Source organism: Dermacentor albipictus, chromosome 9 (genome assembly GCF_038994185.2).
Source record: "Dermacentor albipictus isolate Rhodes 1998 colony chromosome 9, USDA_Dalb.pri_finalv2, whole genome shotgun sequence".
Taxonomy (NCBI): domain Eukaryota; kingdom Metazoa; phylum Arthropoda; class Arachnida; order Ixodida; family Ixodidae; genus Dermacentor; species Dermacentor albipictus.
In genome coordinates, this window is record NC_091829.1 from 105816887 (window position 1) to 105830680 (window position 13794).

Sequence of the window (13794 nt, forward strand, 5' to 3'; positions counted from 1 at the left end):
GGCTACGAAAGTGGGGCGGTCCCGGAGATAGGCGCTTCAAAGCGCCAGCTGTAGCGACAGCACCAGGAAGTGGCACGCGGCGCACACGCCAAGCATTTCAGAGCTCACAGGCTTTCGAATGAGAGGAGTATGGGCGCGCTCGTGGCCTATTGGTTAGAGTACAGGGCTCGACGGCCGACGTTCGATTCCACCCCATCGGTCACACATAATATTCTATTAATGAAAGCGAGGCGAAAGAAGAACCTACCTGCCGCAAAGTGACAGGAATGAGGTTGGAACGCATCGCAAAACTTGTTTGGAATGTCTTCATATGCGAGTCCTAATTATTGTATACTGGACTCAACTGCTACACAACAAAAGAACAACTAGAAAAATCAACACAAATTACGCAATAAATTGTTTATTGAGAACACTCAACGGTAATATTGTTGTGCAAGGGTTGAGTGAACTCAATTGCTCTTGAAAATTTGTTGAAGTCAGTTGTTTCAACAATTCCCCAACAATATATCAATGGTTAATCAACACTCATTTTTGCACGGGTTATGCTATCTAGGTGGTGTTCAATTAGCTGCGCCAGTAGTGACGTCGCTGCTCTCCCTCGCAGCTGAGCGCGCGCGCAGCAGTTTCTCTGCGGCTCTGAAATGTCTGCGCCACGCGTCTTACGTACTCCTTAGGAGCCGGCAGCTTTCGATCAGCAACCGCGAGCAGAACCGGGAGAGAGCTCGTCTACGCCGCGACGATGCTGCAGCCAGGGCAAAAGAACAGGCTCGTGCATTAGCACTATTTCGGTGCGCTTGCTTGAAAAAGGAATTTTCCTTTTTAGATATGTCGCGATATATTTAGGGCCTCTGTCATTGCCTCGTGATTAGGACTGGTTCTGCTGCGAATGCTCGGTTAGCCTTGTTGGGAGTACGCTGTTTTCAATGAAGCACAGTTGTTAGTCCAGTCGTTTTGGTGTAAATTGCCTTCTTTTTTCTTTCGTCTTTTTTACTGGTTTATCTTGTGAGTGGACTTTTCTCCAACGATGTCAACTAATTCGCAGAGATATAGTTGAGGCTGCCTGGAGTACAAAATAGTGCTATGGAAATTCCCGACAATCTTGATAATAACGCTGATTGGAATGCTTCGTTTCTTTGATGCAAATGTTAGAATATCTGAAGGAATGAATTCAAAATGCAAAAAAAACAACTTGTATTCATGAAGTACAAGTTGCCCGTAGTTGCTCACAATAAAAAAAACTGAATGTTCGCGTTGGTATAACAGAACAGGCAAGCGCATACAATAACAATTATGCAATCACAATAAAGCATGCAGCGTACATTAACTCCCACCGGAAATATTGAAGTTCTCTCGTAGAGCATATATAGGCAACTTTTAAATGAGTACAAATTAGAGTAACCTTCATGCATCACTTTAATTTACTTCTACATGAGGCGGGAAGTGTCCATTGTCTCTACTGCCTAATATCTTACCTCTGATCAGCAGTTTCACACACAGTGCTCCCAGTTACCTTCCTGCGAGAAATTTCACGAACATTAAAAAGCGCGTGAGTGGCCAACAGGCCGCCGTCAAGCTATCGTCACTGGCTCACGCTCTTCGTATATTACTTAATAACGTGCAGGCTTTGTCACCTCGAAGCTCCTTACATACACTGCATGCCCTCAATCCAGTGCTTGTAAGACCGTGGTTCGCTGGTTGTCATCCTTTTGGACAGCAGTCAAAAGTGCATTGATATTCCAGTAGAATGCTAGAGAGCTAAAATATTTTTCAAAATAGAATTTTATCCTACCGTCGGTGCATTTTCACACGTTGGTTTACAATATGGGTCTATCTGAACCTAATCTATTAATTAGATTTGACCAATTTTCTTATGGATCCATAGATTCTACAGCGTGCGAATAACATAGCAGAGTCGTCAAATACATCCACAGATGCCTTACACGTATTGACCATTTGGTGCAGCCCTAAAGCCGACAGTCTACAGATCGTTTACATCACTTAGATTACGGAATGCGCTACCAATGGTGCATTGGCTCAGACAGCGTGCGACTCCATATAACGATTTCAGAGTGGTGCCGAACGCCTGAATTGCGGCATGAGGGAAATGTGCTTGTTGTGGTAGCTATTAACCGTACAGAACAACGTACTGCGCATAAGAAGCGAAGTGTGGCATTGTAGAGACACACACACACACGTGCGCGCGCACGCACGCACCCACACACACACAAACACACACACACACGCACATGCACGCACGCACGCACGCACACGCACACACACACACACACACACAGACAGTTTGAGAATGCGCGCGCGCGCATTCTCAAACTCTGCGATCTCCACGTGCCTTGTAACATCAATATGAGCAACCATCACTTCACATGTTTTGAGGATCCTCTCAACTATGACATGCCTGTTTTTATGTCCACTGTAGGACGATGGCTTTTCCCAGTGATCTCCCATTACCCCTGTCTTGCACTAGCTGATGCTAACTTGCACCATCAAATTTCTTAATTCCATCACCCCAACAAATGTTCTGCCATCCTCGATTGCGCATCCCTTCCCTTGGCGCCCATTCTGTAACTCTAAATAGTCCACAGGTCTGTCCCACGTAATAGATGGGCTACCCAGCTCAGTCATTATCATCATCAGCTTGGTTACGCCCACTGCAGGGCAAAGGCCTCTCCCATACTTCTCCAACTACCCCGGTCATGTACTAATTGTGGTCATGTTGTCCCTGCAAACTTCTTAATCTCATCCGCCCACTTAACTTTCTGCAGCCCCCTGCTACGCTTCCCTTCACTTGGAATCCAATCCGTAACCCTTAACGACCATCGGTTATCTTCCCTCCTCATTACATGTCCTGCCCATGCCCATTTCTTTTTCTTGATTTCAACTAAGATGTCATTAACTCGCCTTTGTTCCCTCACCCAATCTGCTCAACGAATAACAAGATGCAACTTTGTTTGAAGCCCGTACGGAAATGGTAGCAAAGGTACAGAATGCAGATTTCAGAGTCAGCATCTGCGATGTGCAGTGGGTTCATAGGATGGCGATGCATTCAGTCAGCGTGCAGGTGACAGCGTGCTGATTTATACATAATGAAGAAGCGTCCTTGCAATCGCAATGCCCTCAGAATGAAGCAACCCATGGTGCTCTTCATAAAGAAGAGGTAACAGAGGACCTGATGATCAGTTGTCAAGCAGAAACTCTGACCGAGCAGGTACGGTTGCAGTTTTGTGACCTTGCACAGGAGCGTGCGTCATTCATGCCCAAGAGCGGGGTAATGACATTCGGGCACGGGGAACGGTCAGCTGGCATACTCTGTGATGCCTTTTCGATCACGCTGATGCTGAAGGAGAACGGCGCTGATACCAAGTCTACTGACACTGATGAGGAATTCAGTGGGCGCTGAATGATCAGAATTAAGCGAAAGCGTAGAAGTTGTATGTAGTTAAATGAGTGTACACAGGCTTCGGCGTGCTCTGGTCCCCCCCAAAAAGGAGCATCTTTCTTGAGGAGATCGATCGATCACAAGAGAAGTCAGAAAAAGTTTGAACCTGCCGGGTCAACTTGAACATCTTTTGAGAAGTATTCAACGGTGGGCTACCACACACGCGAACGTTGCCTTGGTCAGGTTAGATTCTCACAGCATTATCAAGGCGACAACACATAAATTTTAGGCCAGTCAAAGTACCACTCACATAAATTAAGCTAGAGTCCAGCACCGTCAAATACTACGAGGATCAGGAGCATGGGCAGCCGAATGGGGGGGGAGGGGGAGGCGCTCACCGGCAGGGTCACACGCCCGTGAGATTGCGCTGCACCTTGTGGGAATTATTAAGGCTCACGTTTTCCTACGCTCGCATGCTCGCCACAGAAGCGAAGAGATCACGCGCCTTAATGCTCTCTTCCTGTGCGAGGAGCCCAACGGGTTTCTCCACGATGGCACAACATTCTTGCAAAATGGTCGGAAACGCAGACCATCATGTGACCGCAGATCCCCTGTGCAAATTGGACCGAACAAAGAACAAGGTAGGGTTGTTGAAATTGGCGCCGCCTGCGAACGCCGGAGAGAAGACTGCGAGCCACAACGAATGAAGGAGCCTTTCCTATCCTTTGTCGCTCCCTGCCTTCGTTCACCGCACGACTCCTTAAACATCTCGGTCGTAACTAGAATGAACCCAAGCAAATCTTTGGTAGCAATAAACGTTGCCGTGCTTGTTATTCAACGGTGTGTTGTGTTTCTGGTTGCCCTGGTACTGCGAAAGACCGGCCGTACAAGGCGTGCAACGAGGAGTTGGTTGTCAAGAGTAAGCCTTACGCCCGATGGCGGCTTAAGAACCCCATCGTTTACAACTGGCGCCTAACGTGAATTATCGGCTGCAGGCGCAATCGAGCAGTCGACTCCCGCAACATGATCACAAGTTCGCAGTATGAAATTAGCGATCTCATTGCGTTGGCCAATATCTGCAGTCGGGCCAAGGAAGGAGCGGGCCTCAATTCATTGGGCGCATCACTCACAAACGTGGGCCGTGAAAACACGTATTCGACTACCAGTCGAGCAACGAGTACGTCTCTCAATATGCGAAAGTGCTTTGGCAGGCCCAACGCATTCCTTGCAAATGCACGAGTGCCCGACCCCTCGCACCACGCCAACACGTCGGATTACTTCGGTGTTTCCCTGAGGACTTTTTCAAAAGGCGAAGTACCTCTTATCACCGCAAGCATACCCAAAATGTCAGAAAATTTTGACGTACATTCTCCACGCTTCGCCCCAAACGAAGCCGGGTCTGCATCAACCATGCAAGCCACTGGCGCGGCCGCCCCGGGCCCTCTGCGCGCGCACTCAGTCTGGTCGAATGACGCGAATTTCGCAGCTCTCTCTCACGCAGCGAGATTGCCACGCTTCACAAAGTCTGACATGAAAGCCCCGGTGGAGAGAGATAGAACTCCACAACCGGGCTTGAAATTTTCGGCAGCAGCTGGTTTATACGAGTAAAGTGACAAACATGCTTTAAACATGTGGGACAGTGGACTACGAGAACAAGCAGCTTAAATGAACTACTGATACGATCTCTATCTGGTCAGGTGGGTCTTCACCGCAAGAATCAGGAAACGACGACGAAGCCGGGAATAGTGGTGATGAAAAAAAAGTTAAACTTGCATTCGCTTCATTGGTGCATGAATGTGACTATCTCAGTCTCGGGCGGTTCTGATTGACACGGGGGCCAGCCAAATTGCATTCGCTTCATTGGTGCATGAATGTGACTATCTCAGTCTCGGGCGGTTCTGATTGACAAGGGGGCCAGCAAAATTGCATTCGCTTCATTGGTGCATGAATGTGACTATCTGAGTCTCGAGTGGTTCTGATTGACACGGGGGCGAGCACGGAATTAATTAATCCCTGGTGGTTCTGTGGCCGTCGACGTTTTCTTTGAGAGCCTGTGGAAGTATTAGTACTTTCGCCAGCTTCTGCCGTTGAGCTCTTGTCCTTCGGTTTGCCTTCTATTTCCCCATCGTTTTGTGGCAGCTCGGGGAAAGAGGGGGTGACGCCGTTCAAGAGAAGAGGGCAATCACGTTGACTTAGGGACGCCCACTTGAACACTTCGCAAACCTGACGGGTCAATCATACGGGGGCTGAGACGGTCTTAATTACTCCTTGTGGTCGTGCGGTTGGCGACGTCTTTGGCGGCTGTGGAAGCATTAGTGCAATTGTCAGACTCTGCCGCTGAACTCTTGTCCTTCGGTTTGCCTTCTCTTCCCCCATCCTTTTGTGTCGGCTGAGGGGAAAATGGTGACGCCGTTTCGGAGAAGAGAGCAATTATGTTGACATGGGTACGCCCGCCCGAACGCTTCTCACGCTTGACAGGTCGAGGTCCAGGCTTACCGTAACAGCCTGTTCTGGGACGAGGCAAATCATCTTGTCTTGAGAATGTACGCCTGAACGTCTGCCCCACCCGACACGTCGATCATAACAGTACTGACAAAGATTTCATGCAACGGTTATTTTCCTTCCCAGTATCGCTGCCGACGGAACCACTACAGTACGTTGCCGAAAATCCTGAAACGCGGAAAGATCACTAATTATGTGATGTGACGAAGTCATTGTGATTAGTTCGAAACTCGCGCTAAATGGAGCGTGGCTTCGTGTAGGGTCTCCTACAAGAGACACCGACTTGTGCAGACACTGAGTGCATGCTGTGCTTCCTGCGGAGCAACAGAAATGCTGAGTCATTTAATAGTGGACTGTCCCTCTTTCAGCACGCAGCACTGTGCACTCCAGTGAGAGTACCGATCACTTGGCTTATCATGTGCTACAATGGACGGCATTGCATAAGAAGCCAACATTGTGGATGACATCATATTTCTGATTGGTCATGCGTTCAAACGCGATCGAGCACACATAGCCATTCTAGTATATTTAGAGGCGGCAAATCCACACCGCGCTTGTAACCTCAGATTCTGCTCTAGTTCTGTGTTAAATGGCGCCCCATTTAGGCAGGTTAAGTCTCAACAAATGAGTGTGTGAAGCACACGCATTTTTTATGCTTGAATTGTTCTTCGGTTCCCTCCTGCCCCACTTTTTAAAAATTTCCTCCCTTTAAATATATATTCTGTTCTTTATTCACTATTCATTTTCTATGTACTTGTTCTACACAATTCGCAAAACGAGAACAACGTAAAAGCGGGAGCCAACATTTCGACAAATTTATTTGTGTTTTACAAGGCACTATATACTTTCCACGGCACAGTGTATAAAGGTAAGGTTTTTATAAAGGTGAGAGGGGCCAAGGCGGGTGGGCGAGGCAACGACCGAGGGTGTGTTAGCGGCGAGGGAGTAGATTTGAAATGAAAGGTGCGCTATTCATCGTCGGTGAGAAATGTGAGGTAGCTCCGTGCGTCAGCCGGCCGTGTGTTCTTTTCACGGAAGGGCCCTGGATGATGACGGGAGGGTAGGGGGGAAGTAATTATATTATTGGCTGGAGGTCAGTGAACTATATTCTCTCTGAAAGAAAGAATAAAAGAAACGGCTGAAAATAGTGCTTTTGGGAAAGATATTACAAAATGTAATAAATATATTAATATAACGAAAAAAGAGAGGATAGCAAGGAAATACAGAACACTAAGCAACCCAATGAAAAATAACTAAGTACTGCTGCCTATAGCTTGAAATTTAGCATAGTGAATAAATTGTAAAGCTTCCTTTGAAATACTTAGACCTATTGGCTGCAATATCTCGAACTTATGGATGACGTATGATTATCCAGATTTTTCCGTTCTGCGAGAGACAGAAAATGCAGAAAATTCTAGATGACTCACAACATTCACGGACTGAGCATCACCAGGAACTCGGTCAGCTTCCTTGCTTCTTCGTGAGATAATTTAATTGAAAGTAGACTGAGAGATCAGCTTGAGCTAACGCGGTCTAGGCTGCTAATCTGCACAGGGGGAGGCGGGGTAACGCGTACATGAAGATGTGATGAGGGATGGTGATGACATAGAAAGAGGGATGCGCAGCGCTGAAAGAGAGTTCAACATTCTTAATGTACATTCAGAAATCTCATCCATCAAGGAACTACCAGGTTCCGTATCAAGTCTGTAGTCACCAATTTAGGTGAACTTAAAAGGAAAAGCGCTAGGACGAAGCTGGTGTGTGGGCCTCTTCTGCGTGATCAGCAGAAGCGCCAAACAAAAGCTTTCTAGCGTATAAAAAGCGGCTCCAGCACGGCGTGCACTAGCAGGGCACTTCTAGCGGCCGGATTCTCGAGACCACCGAGAATCACGCCCATGGACACTTCCAGGTGCTTCAGGATTTTCTGTACACTCTCCTTCTCATTGTGTTCATCTCCTTGCTTGCCCGTAGACCTTGCTTCTAGTTATACTAAAATGACTAGGGATTCACTGAAATTGAAATCGATACCAGGGACATGACGCGATCTTAAGCGTCTTACGACTACATACGACAGCGAGCAAAATTCGTCATAAAAACTACACTGTTCGAATTATACTAGCACTTTTGATCCAACATGCTGGCCAGTTATTTAGAGTATTGTGTTGCATGGAGAACAAAGAAGAGTTCTGCCGAGGATAACGGCATCCATCAGTAAAAGGGATCATCCGGCCAGGTTGCAATCGATTCAAGTGTAGGAGTGTCAAAATCCTTGTTTCTAGTGAACACTGTTTATCTTTTATTAATCCCTGCGATTTCCAGCTTAGAAAGCCGATCAGAGCGTTCTTTCTCGATAAATGAAGAAATCATCGAAAAAAGTAAAAAAGAAAGAAAGACAGATAATTTTGGAAGTTCTACACCGTGCACCATAATTCAAAATGAGACTGTAGTGTCCAACTATACTGATCATTAGTACCGTACTAGTATCACGGGTTCTAATGCGCAAAGACGAGAAGTGACATCATTATGGCTATGAAGGATCAGTAAATTTGGCGCTCGAAGTATGGCAGAAAGATCGAGCTATTCGCAGCTACAAAAGTTATGGCATCGTCAACTACCATGGGTTAGCGTCAATTGATGAGGCTGCCGCACAGTTGCACTTGCAAAATGCTCTCAACGAACCTATGGGGCTCGAGAAGCTAAGCTCATTCATCCTAACTAAACAATTTCCCCATTGTGTGCTGTTGCCAAGGGAGCGCGAGCGCTGCTTCCAGAACCGTCCCAGAACAGCCAGCGTAGCTTACTCAGCCCCGAACGCTCCTTGGTAGTTTTTCAACTCGCGCACCGTTCTATAATAAACCGAAGTAGACATGCCTATGTCCAAGCTCCACGATATTCCGCAGGAGTATTTGCAATATATGGTCGACATCATGCACAAGGAGGGACACCACTATTTCTTTCACGTAAGCAGTAGAGATGCTTACTTTCCCCTTTTTCCGTCTTTCATTTTCCCTTACCCTTCCCCCGTGCAGGGTAGCAAACCAGAATCTCATCCAGTTAACATCACTTCCTTTCCCATCGCGTTTACCTTTCTCTCTCTCTCTACTCTACAAACAGGCATACAGAAAATTGAGGAGGCGAACGATAATGGCGATGCGCTGTATGTTGAGGAATGTGGAAAATGGAAAGCAGGATTCATTGCAGATGATCCTAAGGTATACGATCCTATCGCGCACACTGGGAAGCGGACACGTAAAAGTTTATTTTATTCTTGAACGCTCGATCGATTATAGCGCCCGAGTAAACACCCAACAGACTGGAATGCATTTAGGCCCTGCAATAGCTATAGGGCCGAAGGAGCCGGTTAAGTGGGTCTGTTACGGTAGACAGAGTATATGCGCGTTTACTTATGTTACTGTGGTTTTGGAGGTGCCGTTTAAAGGCGTTTAAGCGGTTTATTTTATTATCTCTACATAAGAAGGAGTAGCCGGCGCCAATCAAAGACGACACCAACTGCTAAGCATCATATAATAATATAAGCGAAAGCTCGGTGATGTGATCGTCGAAAAGTCGATATTTCAGTGCAAAAAGAATGAAGGTGCATTAAATGTGGTCGATCTTCTAAGTGCCAATTGGTAGGCTAGTTAATTTGATGCGCCCAACAGCGCTTGCGTAGCACTTCGAGGTATCTGTGAAGCTCAGAAGCACGTGCTCGGCAATTGCATACGAAAAGCATGTTGCCGGACAAATGCAATCGGATGGGACAAGTTGCCTTCTTTGCCCGTGTAATGGACGCGAGCAGTATGACACTGTATAATGATTCTTTCTAAGTCGAACGAAGTGGACGTCGTTTTAACGCAGGTCCTTCTAGAAGAGGCTGTGAAAAACAAAACAAAGTTATGCAGATGCAGCGTACACGTTGAAATTTATGCGAAACGAATCAAGCACTTTCAAGGCCATCTTCAACGATACATCTACGTACTGTAGATATAGAGGAGCCTCCTTGCAAAATTTTACGTTTGAAATACTAGCGCTTGCGTCGCGAACTCATCAGAAATGTAGACGTTCTTTTTTACGAAACCTAAACAACACGAACAAAAAAAAGCGACCAATACGGTACGCGGTCAATGACGCATGACTCAGAACGTGCGGTGCTTGATATGACCCCCGAGATGAAGCGTCACCCGCTGTGGCCCGCTGCGCGTTGAAAAAATCCCGGAGGCAACGAGCTGGGACTCCCGTCGTATCCGCTAACTACCACGTGTACGCATCGTCTCCTTAGATGTTGTTCGCAGGTTACTGTAAAAATAAAAAATTAAATGCCTATATGCTCTCAAGAATGGCTAAGATTCCCTAAGCGGTGTTTACCACTCATTTGTTACCGATTAACCAAAAAGCGAGATTCTAGTGCAGCAGCATCCTTTAGTACAATGCCATAAAACCAAATACGATGCACACAACTGTTTCCATCGTCATCGTATGCAGCACACAATATCAAGCAACGCTCAGGTTTAGCACTACACCATTCACACGAAAGGTCAAAATGCAAGCGGCTGATCGTTCAAGTGCGCATGGTTAGACCTCGACGGAGCGACTGGACGAGAAACAAGGCGGCGCTTGATGTTTTTGCCCCGAGAAGAACTGCGACGAGAGGTGGACGAAACGATAAGTACAACGCGAAAGATGGCTGGTAAGTTGACTACCATTTGTCCGCCTGATTCCGGCTGCATTGGCCTAACGAAAAACTGCCACTTGTGCGCATCCGACGGTCTGCAAAGTCCGGTATGGTATGTATGCTAAGAATGCTTCGCGTAGATTCGCCGCCACATCTGGTATTGATCGATGTCGATCACGTGGACGCAGCTTGCGTTTTGATGTCGCGAGTATGTCGTGTACAAACAGTTTCAGCAGACCGCCAAGAAATAAAACTAATTTTGCTTGGACAGAAGAGCGGAGTTTGAGAGCCAGAGGTTGGCGCTCACAGAGAAAGTATCTGGTGGGAATGAAACATCATTGATAGTGCAACCATGTTCTCACATTATTCGCGCCTACATTCAGACATACAGCTTCTTTTTTTTCTGCTTGTCGTGCTTCCATTTTTGTGTGCGCGTTAAGCGGCAGACAGTCAGCGCACGTCTCGCTTTGGGTTAATGCGATACTTCCCTAGGGAGCCCTCGTGGACTTTGCTGACCGCATATCTTGTGCTGCTGTCCACTGCTACTGCTAACGCTACTGCGGTCTCGCCGAACAGCTCCCGCGAAGAGAATGGACAGCGGTCTCCCAGCATAAGAAAGCATGAAGGCAAAAAAGAAAAAAAAGACCGCACGCCTAATGCCTCCTGCCGATGAGCTCTTTGAGACGATTGCTGAACGTGTCATGTCTCGTAGCACCACGTGCACGCGAGAGCACGTGCAAGCAGAAGCTTCAGTAGGGTGGCTAAAAGGGGAGGTGTGAAAAATAGGAGGACGCTTAAGCTTCGCATTCAAGAGTGGAATGCGACAGCGTTCCCGTCGACCCGCCAAGGGGTGTAAGATAATGCGCTACGGCGCAGCGATCACTTTACGAGGCGCCCCGCATCGCAGTTTGCGCCCACCTATCACGCGCTGAGCGTCGAGCAACGCAGCGTACGGCGCGGCAACGAAACGTGCGCCGGAGTAAACGGAACGAACCAAAGAACTCGGTGTCTCGGAGGGGGAAACTATCTACGCCAGCCAAACTTTGTTATCAGCACGGACAGAGAGATAGATAAATAGTAATCTAAAGAAAGGAACGGAGCTTGATTCTGCAACCAATGTGGGAGCACGGCGAAGCGTCGTCAGGGGAGAGGGAGTCGGGGCCGCGACACGCCTGGCACCGGCCCCCCACAGCCCCGGATGGATGGATGGATGGATGTTATGAGCATCCCCTTTGGAACGGGGTGGTGGGTTGCGCAACCAAGCTCTTGCTACTATGCTGCCTAATATCCTACCTAGGTTAACCAATGAAAAAGGAAAAGAAAAAAACACTATGAACTACCACGTCCAAATTTGCTGATCCCCTATTGCGAACTGTGTTTTTGTACGTCTCCGTCTTTTGTCGTTTCCCTACTTTTCTTCCACGAATCCTCAAATCGTCTCTTACTAATGCCTATTGCGGACCTGTTTGCTTTACCACTGCTCCCGCTGAACCCAAGGGCTTCAAGCAGGCCAGTGGTGCCTAAATCGACCTCTGGGTAGACGTCTTCACACTCTAATAAAACATGTTCCGTAGTTTCCCTAGCTTTACCACAGCAAGCACATGCTTCTTCTTCCTTCTTATATCTCGCTTTATAGGTGCGTGTTCTAAGGCATCCTGATCTCGCTTCGAAAGTAATGAGCTTCCCTTTGTGTTATCATAAATGGTTTCTTTCCTGATTTCGTTTTTTCCTCTTAAGTAGTTACTCATGGCAGGTTTCTTTTCCATTGCTGCCACCCATGAGATTAATTCAGCTTCTCTGACTTTCCGCTTGACCTTTGTTGTTGTGTTGTCCACCTTACAGGCCGCATACTTGCTGGTAAGCTTCCTAGTTCCTTTCCTCCACTGTGAATCAATGTGTTTCCTGTACAGACACCTGAACACTCTCCCAGCCCATTTACTTTCTTCCATATTCCTCAGCCGTTCTTCATACTCAATTTTACTGCGAGCTTCCCTCACTTCAAAGCTAGTCCAGCCCATATCACCCTGCACAGCTTCATTTGTAGTCTTCCCGTGAGCGCCCAATGCGAGGCGACCCACTGACCTTTGGTTCCCGTCGAGTCCTGATTGTACCCCTGATTAATAGCAAACAAGCGCATTTCCAAAAGTAAGTCCTGGAACCATTACACCTTTCCACATACCTCGGAGGACCTCGTACCTATTGTATCCCCCTAGCGCTCTGTGCTTCATTGTGGCTGCATTTCTCTTCCCCTTTACTGTTATGGTTTTTTCCTGTACGTGTTTCCATATATCCATTGCCTTCGTTTATCCATATACCAAGGTATTTATATTCTGTTACCCGAGGTATATCTTGGCCCTGTATCTCCACTGTCTGTTCACTGTTTTCATTAAATACCATAACACCTGATTTTCTAACACTAAACTTCAAACCTAAATCGTTGCTTTCCTGTTCACAGATATTAGACAGACGTTGCAAATCACTTTGCCTGTTAGCTAGCAACACAATGTCGTCTGCATAAAATAAACCTGGGAGTCGCTGCTCTATTACTGTACCCGCCTGTTTGTATGAGAGATTAAACCCGATATTACTTCCTTCTAGCGCCCTCTCCATCCTCACCATGTACATCATAAACAACAGTGGGGATAAAGGCACCCCTACCTTAGTCCCTTGTTGATATGAGCTTTCTCCTCGCTCCTCATCCCTTCCCATTCAACGCAAACGGTATTTTCTAGGTAACTCTCTCTCTCAAAAGCTGTATACAATCGTTACCTAAGCCTTCCCCTTCCAGGATATCCCACAAAATGTTGCGGTCCACGTTGTCGTAGGCACCTGTAATGTCTAAAAAGGCGACATACAACGGTCTGCTTTTGATATTTCAATACACTGAGTAAGAACAAACAAGTTGTCATCCAAACGCCTACCTATTCTGAAGCCATTCTGAAGCTCTCCCAAAATGCCATTATTCTCTGTCCATGCTTGAAACTTTTATTTGATTGCCTGCATTGCTAGCCTGTATATTACCTATGTAATGGTCAACGGTCTATACGAGTGAATTCTGTCTTTCTCCCCCTTTCCTTTATAAATCTAATTCATTCTACTTTGTCGCCAACTGTCTGGTATTCGTCTATCTTTTAAAGTTCTTTCCACTGCTTTCACTAGAGCTTCCTTACTTTTTGGTCCTAGTTCATTTATCAGCGTAATGGGAACCTCGTCTAGCCCTGTGGCT

The 13794-nt window shown here is 46.9% G+C and overlaps 1 protein-coding gene across 3 annotated transcripts in view; it reads left to right on the forward strand.

Moving 5' to 3' along the window:
- Nucleotides 1–8682: 8682 nt before the first annotated feature.
- The window catches only part of LOC135907212 (uncharacterized), a 111918-nt gene continuing 106806 nt past the window's right edge, over nt 8683–13794 (forward strand). For all 3 annotated transcript variants that reach the window (XM_070525206.1, XM_065438899.2, XM_070525207.1), the window contains exon 1: nt 8683–8856. In XM_070525206.1, the coding sequence (XP_070381307.1) occupies nt 8764–8856 (93 nt within the window). In that variant the 5' untranslated portion in view covers nt 8683–8763. The remainder of the gene's footprint in view (nt 8857–13794) is intronic.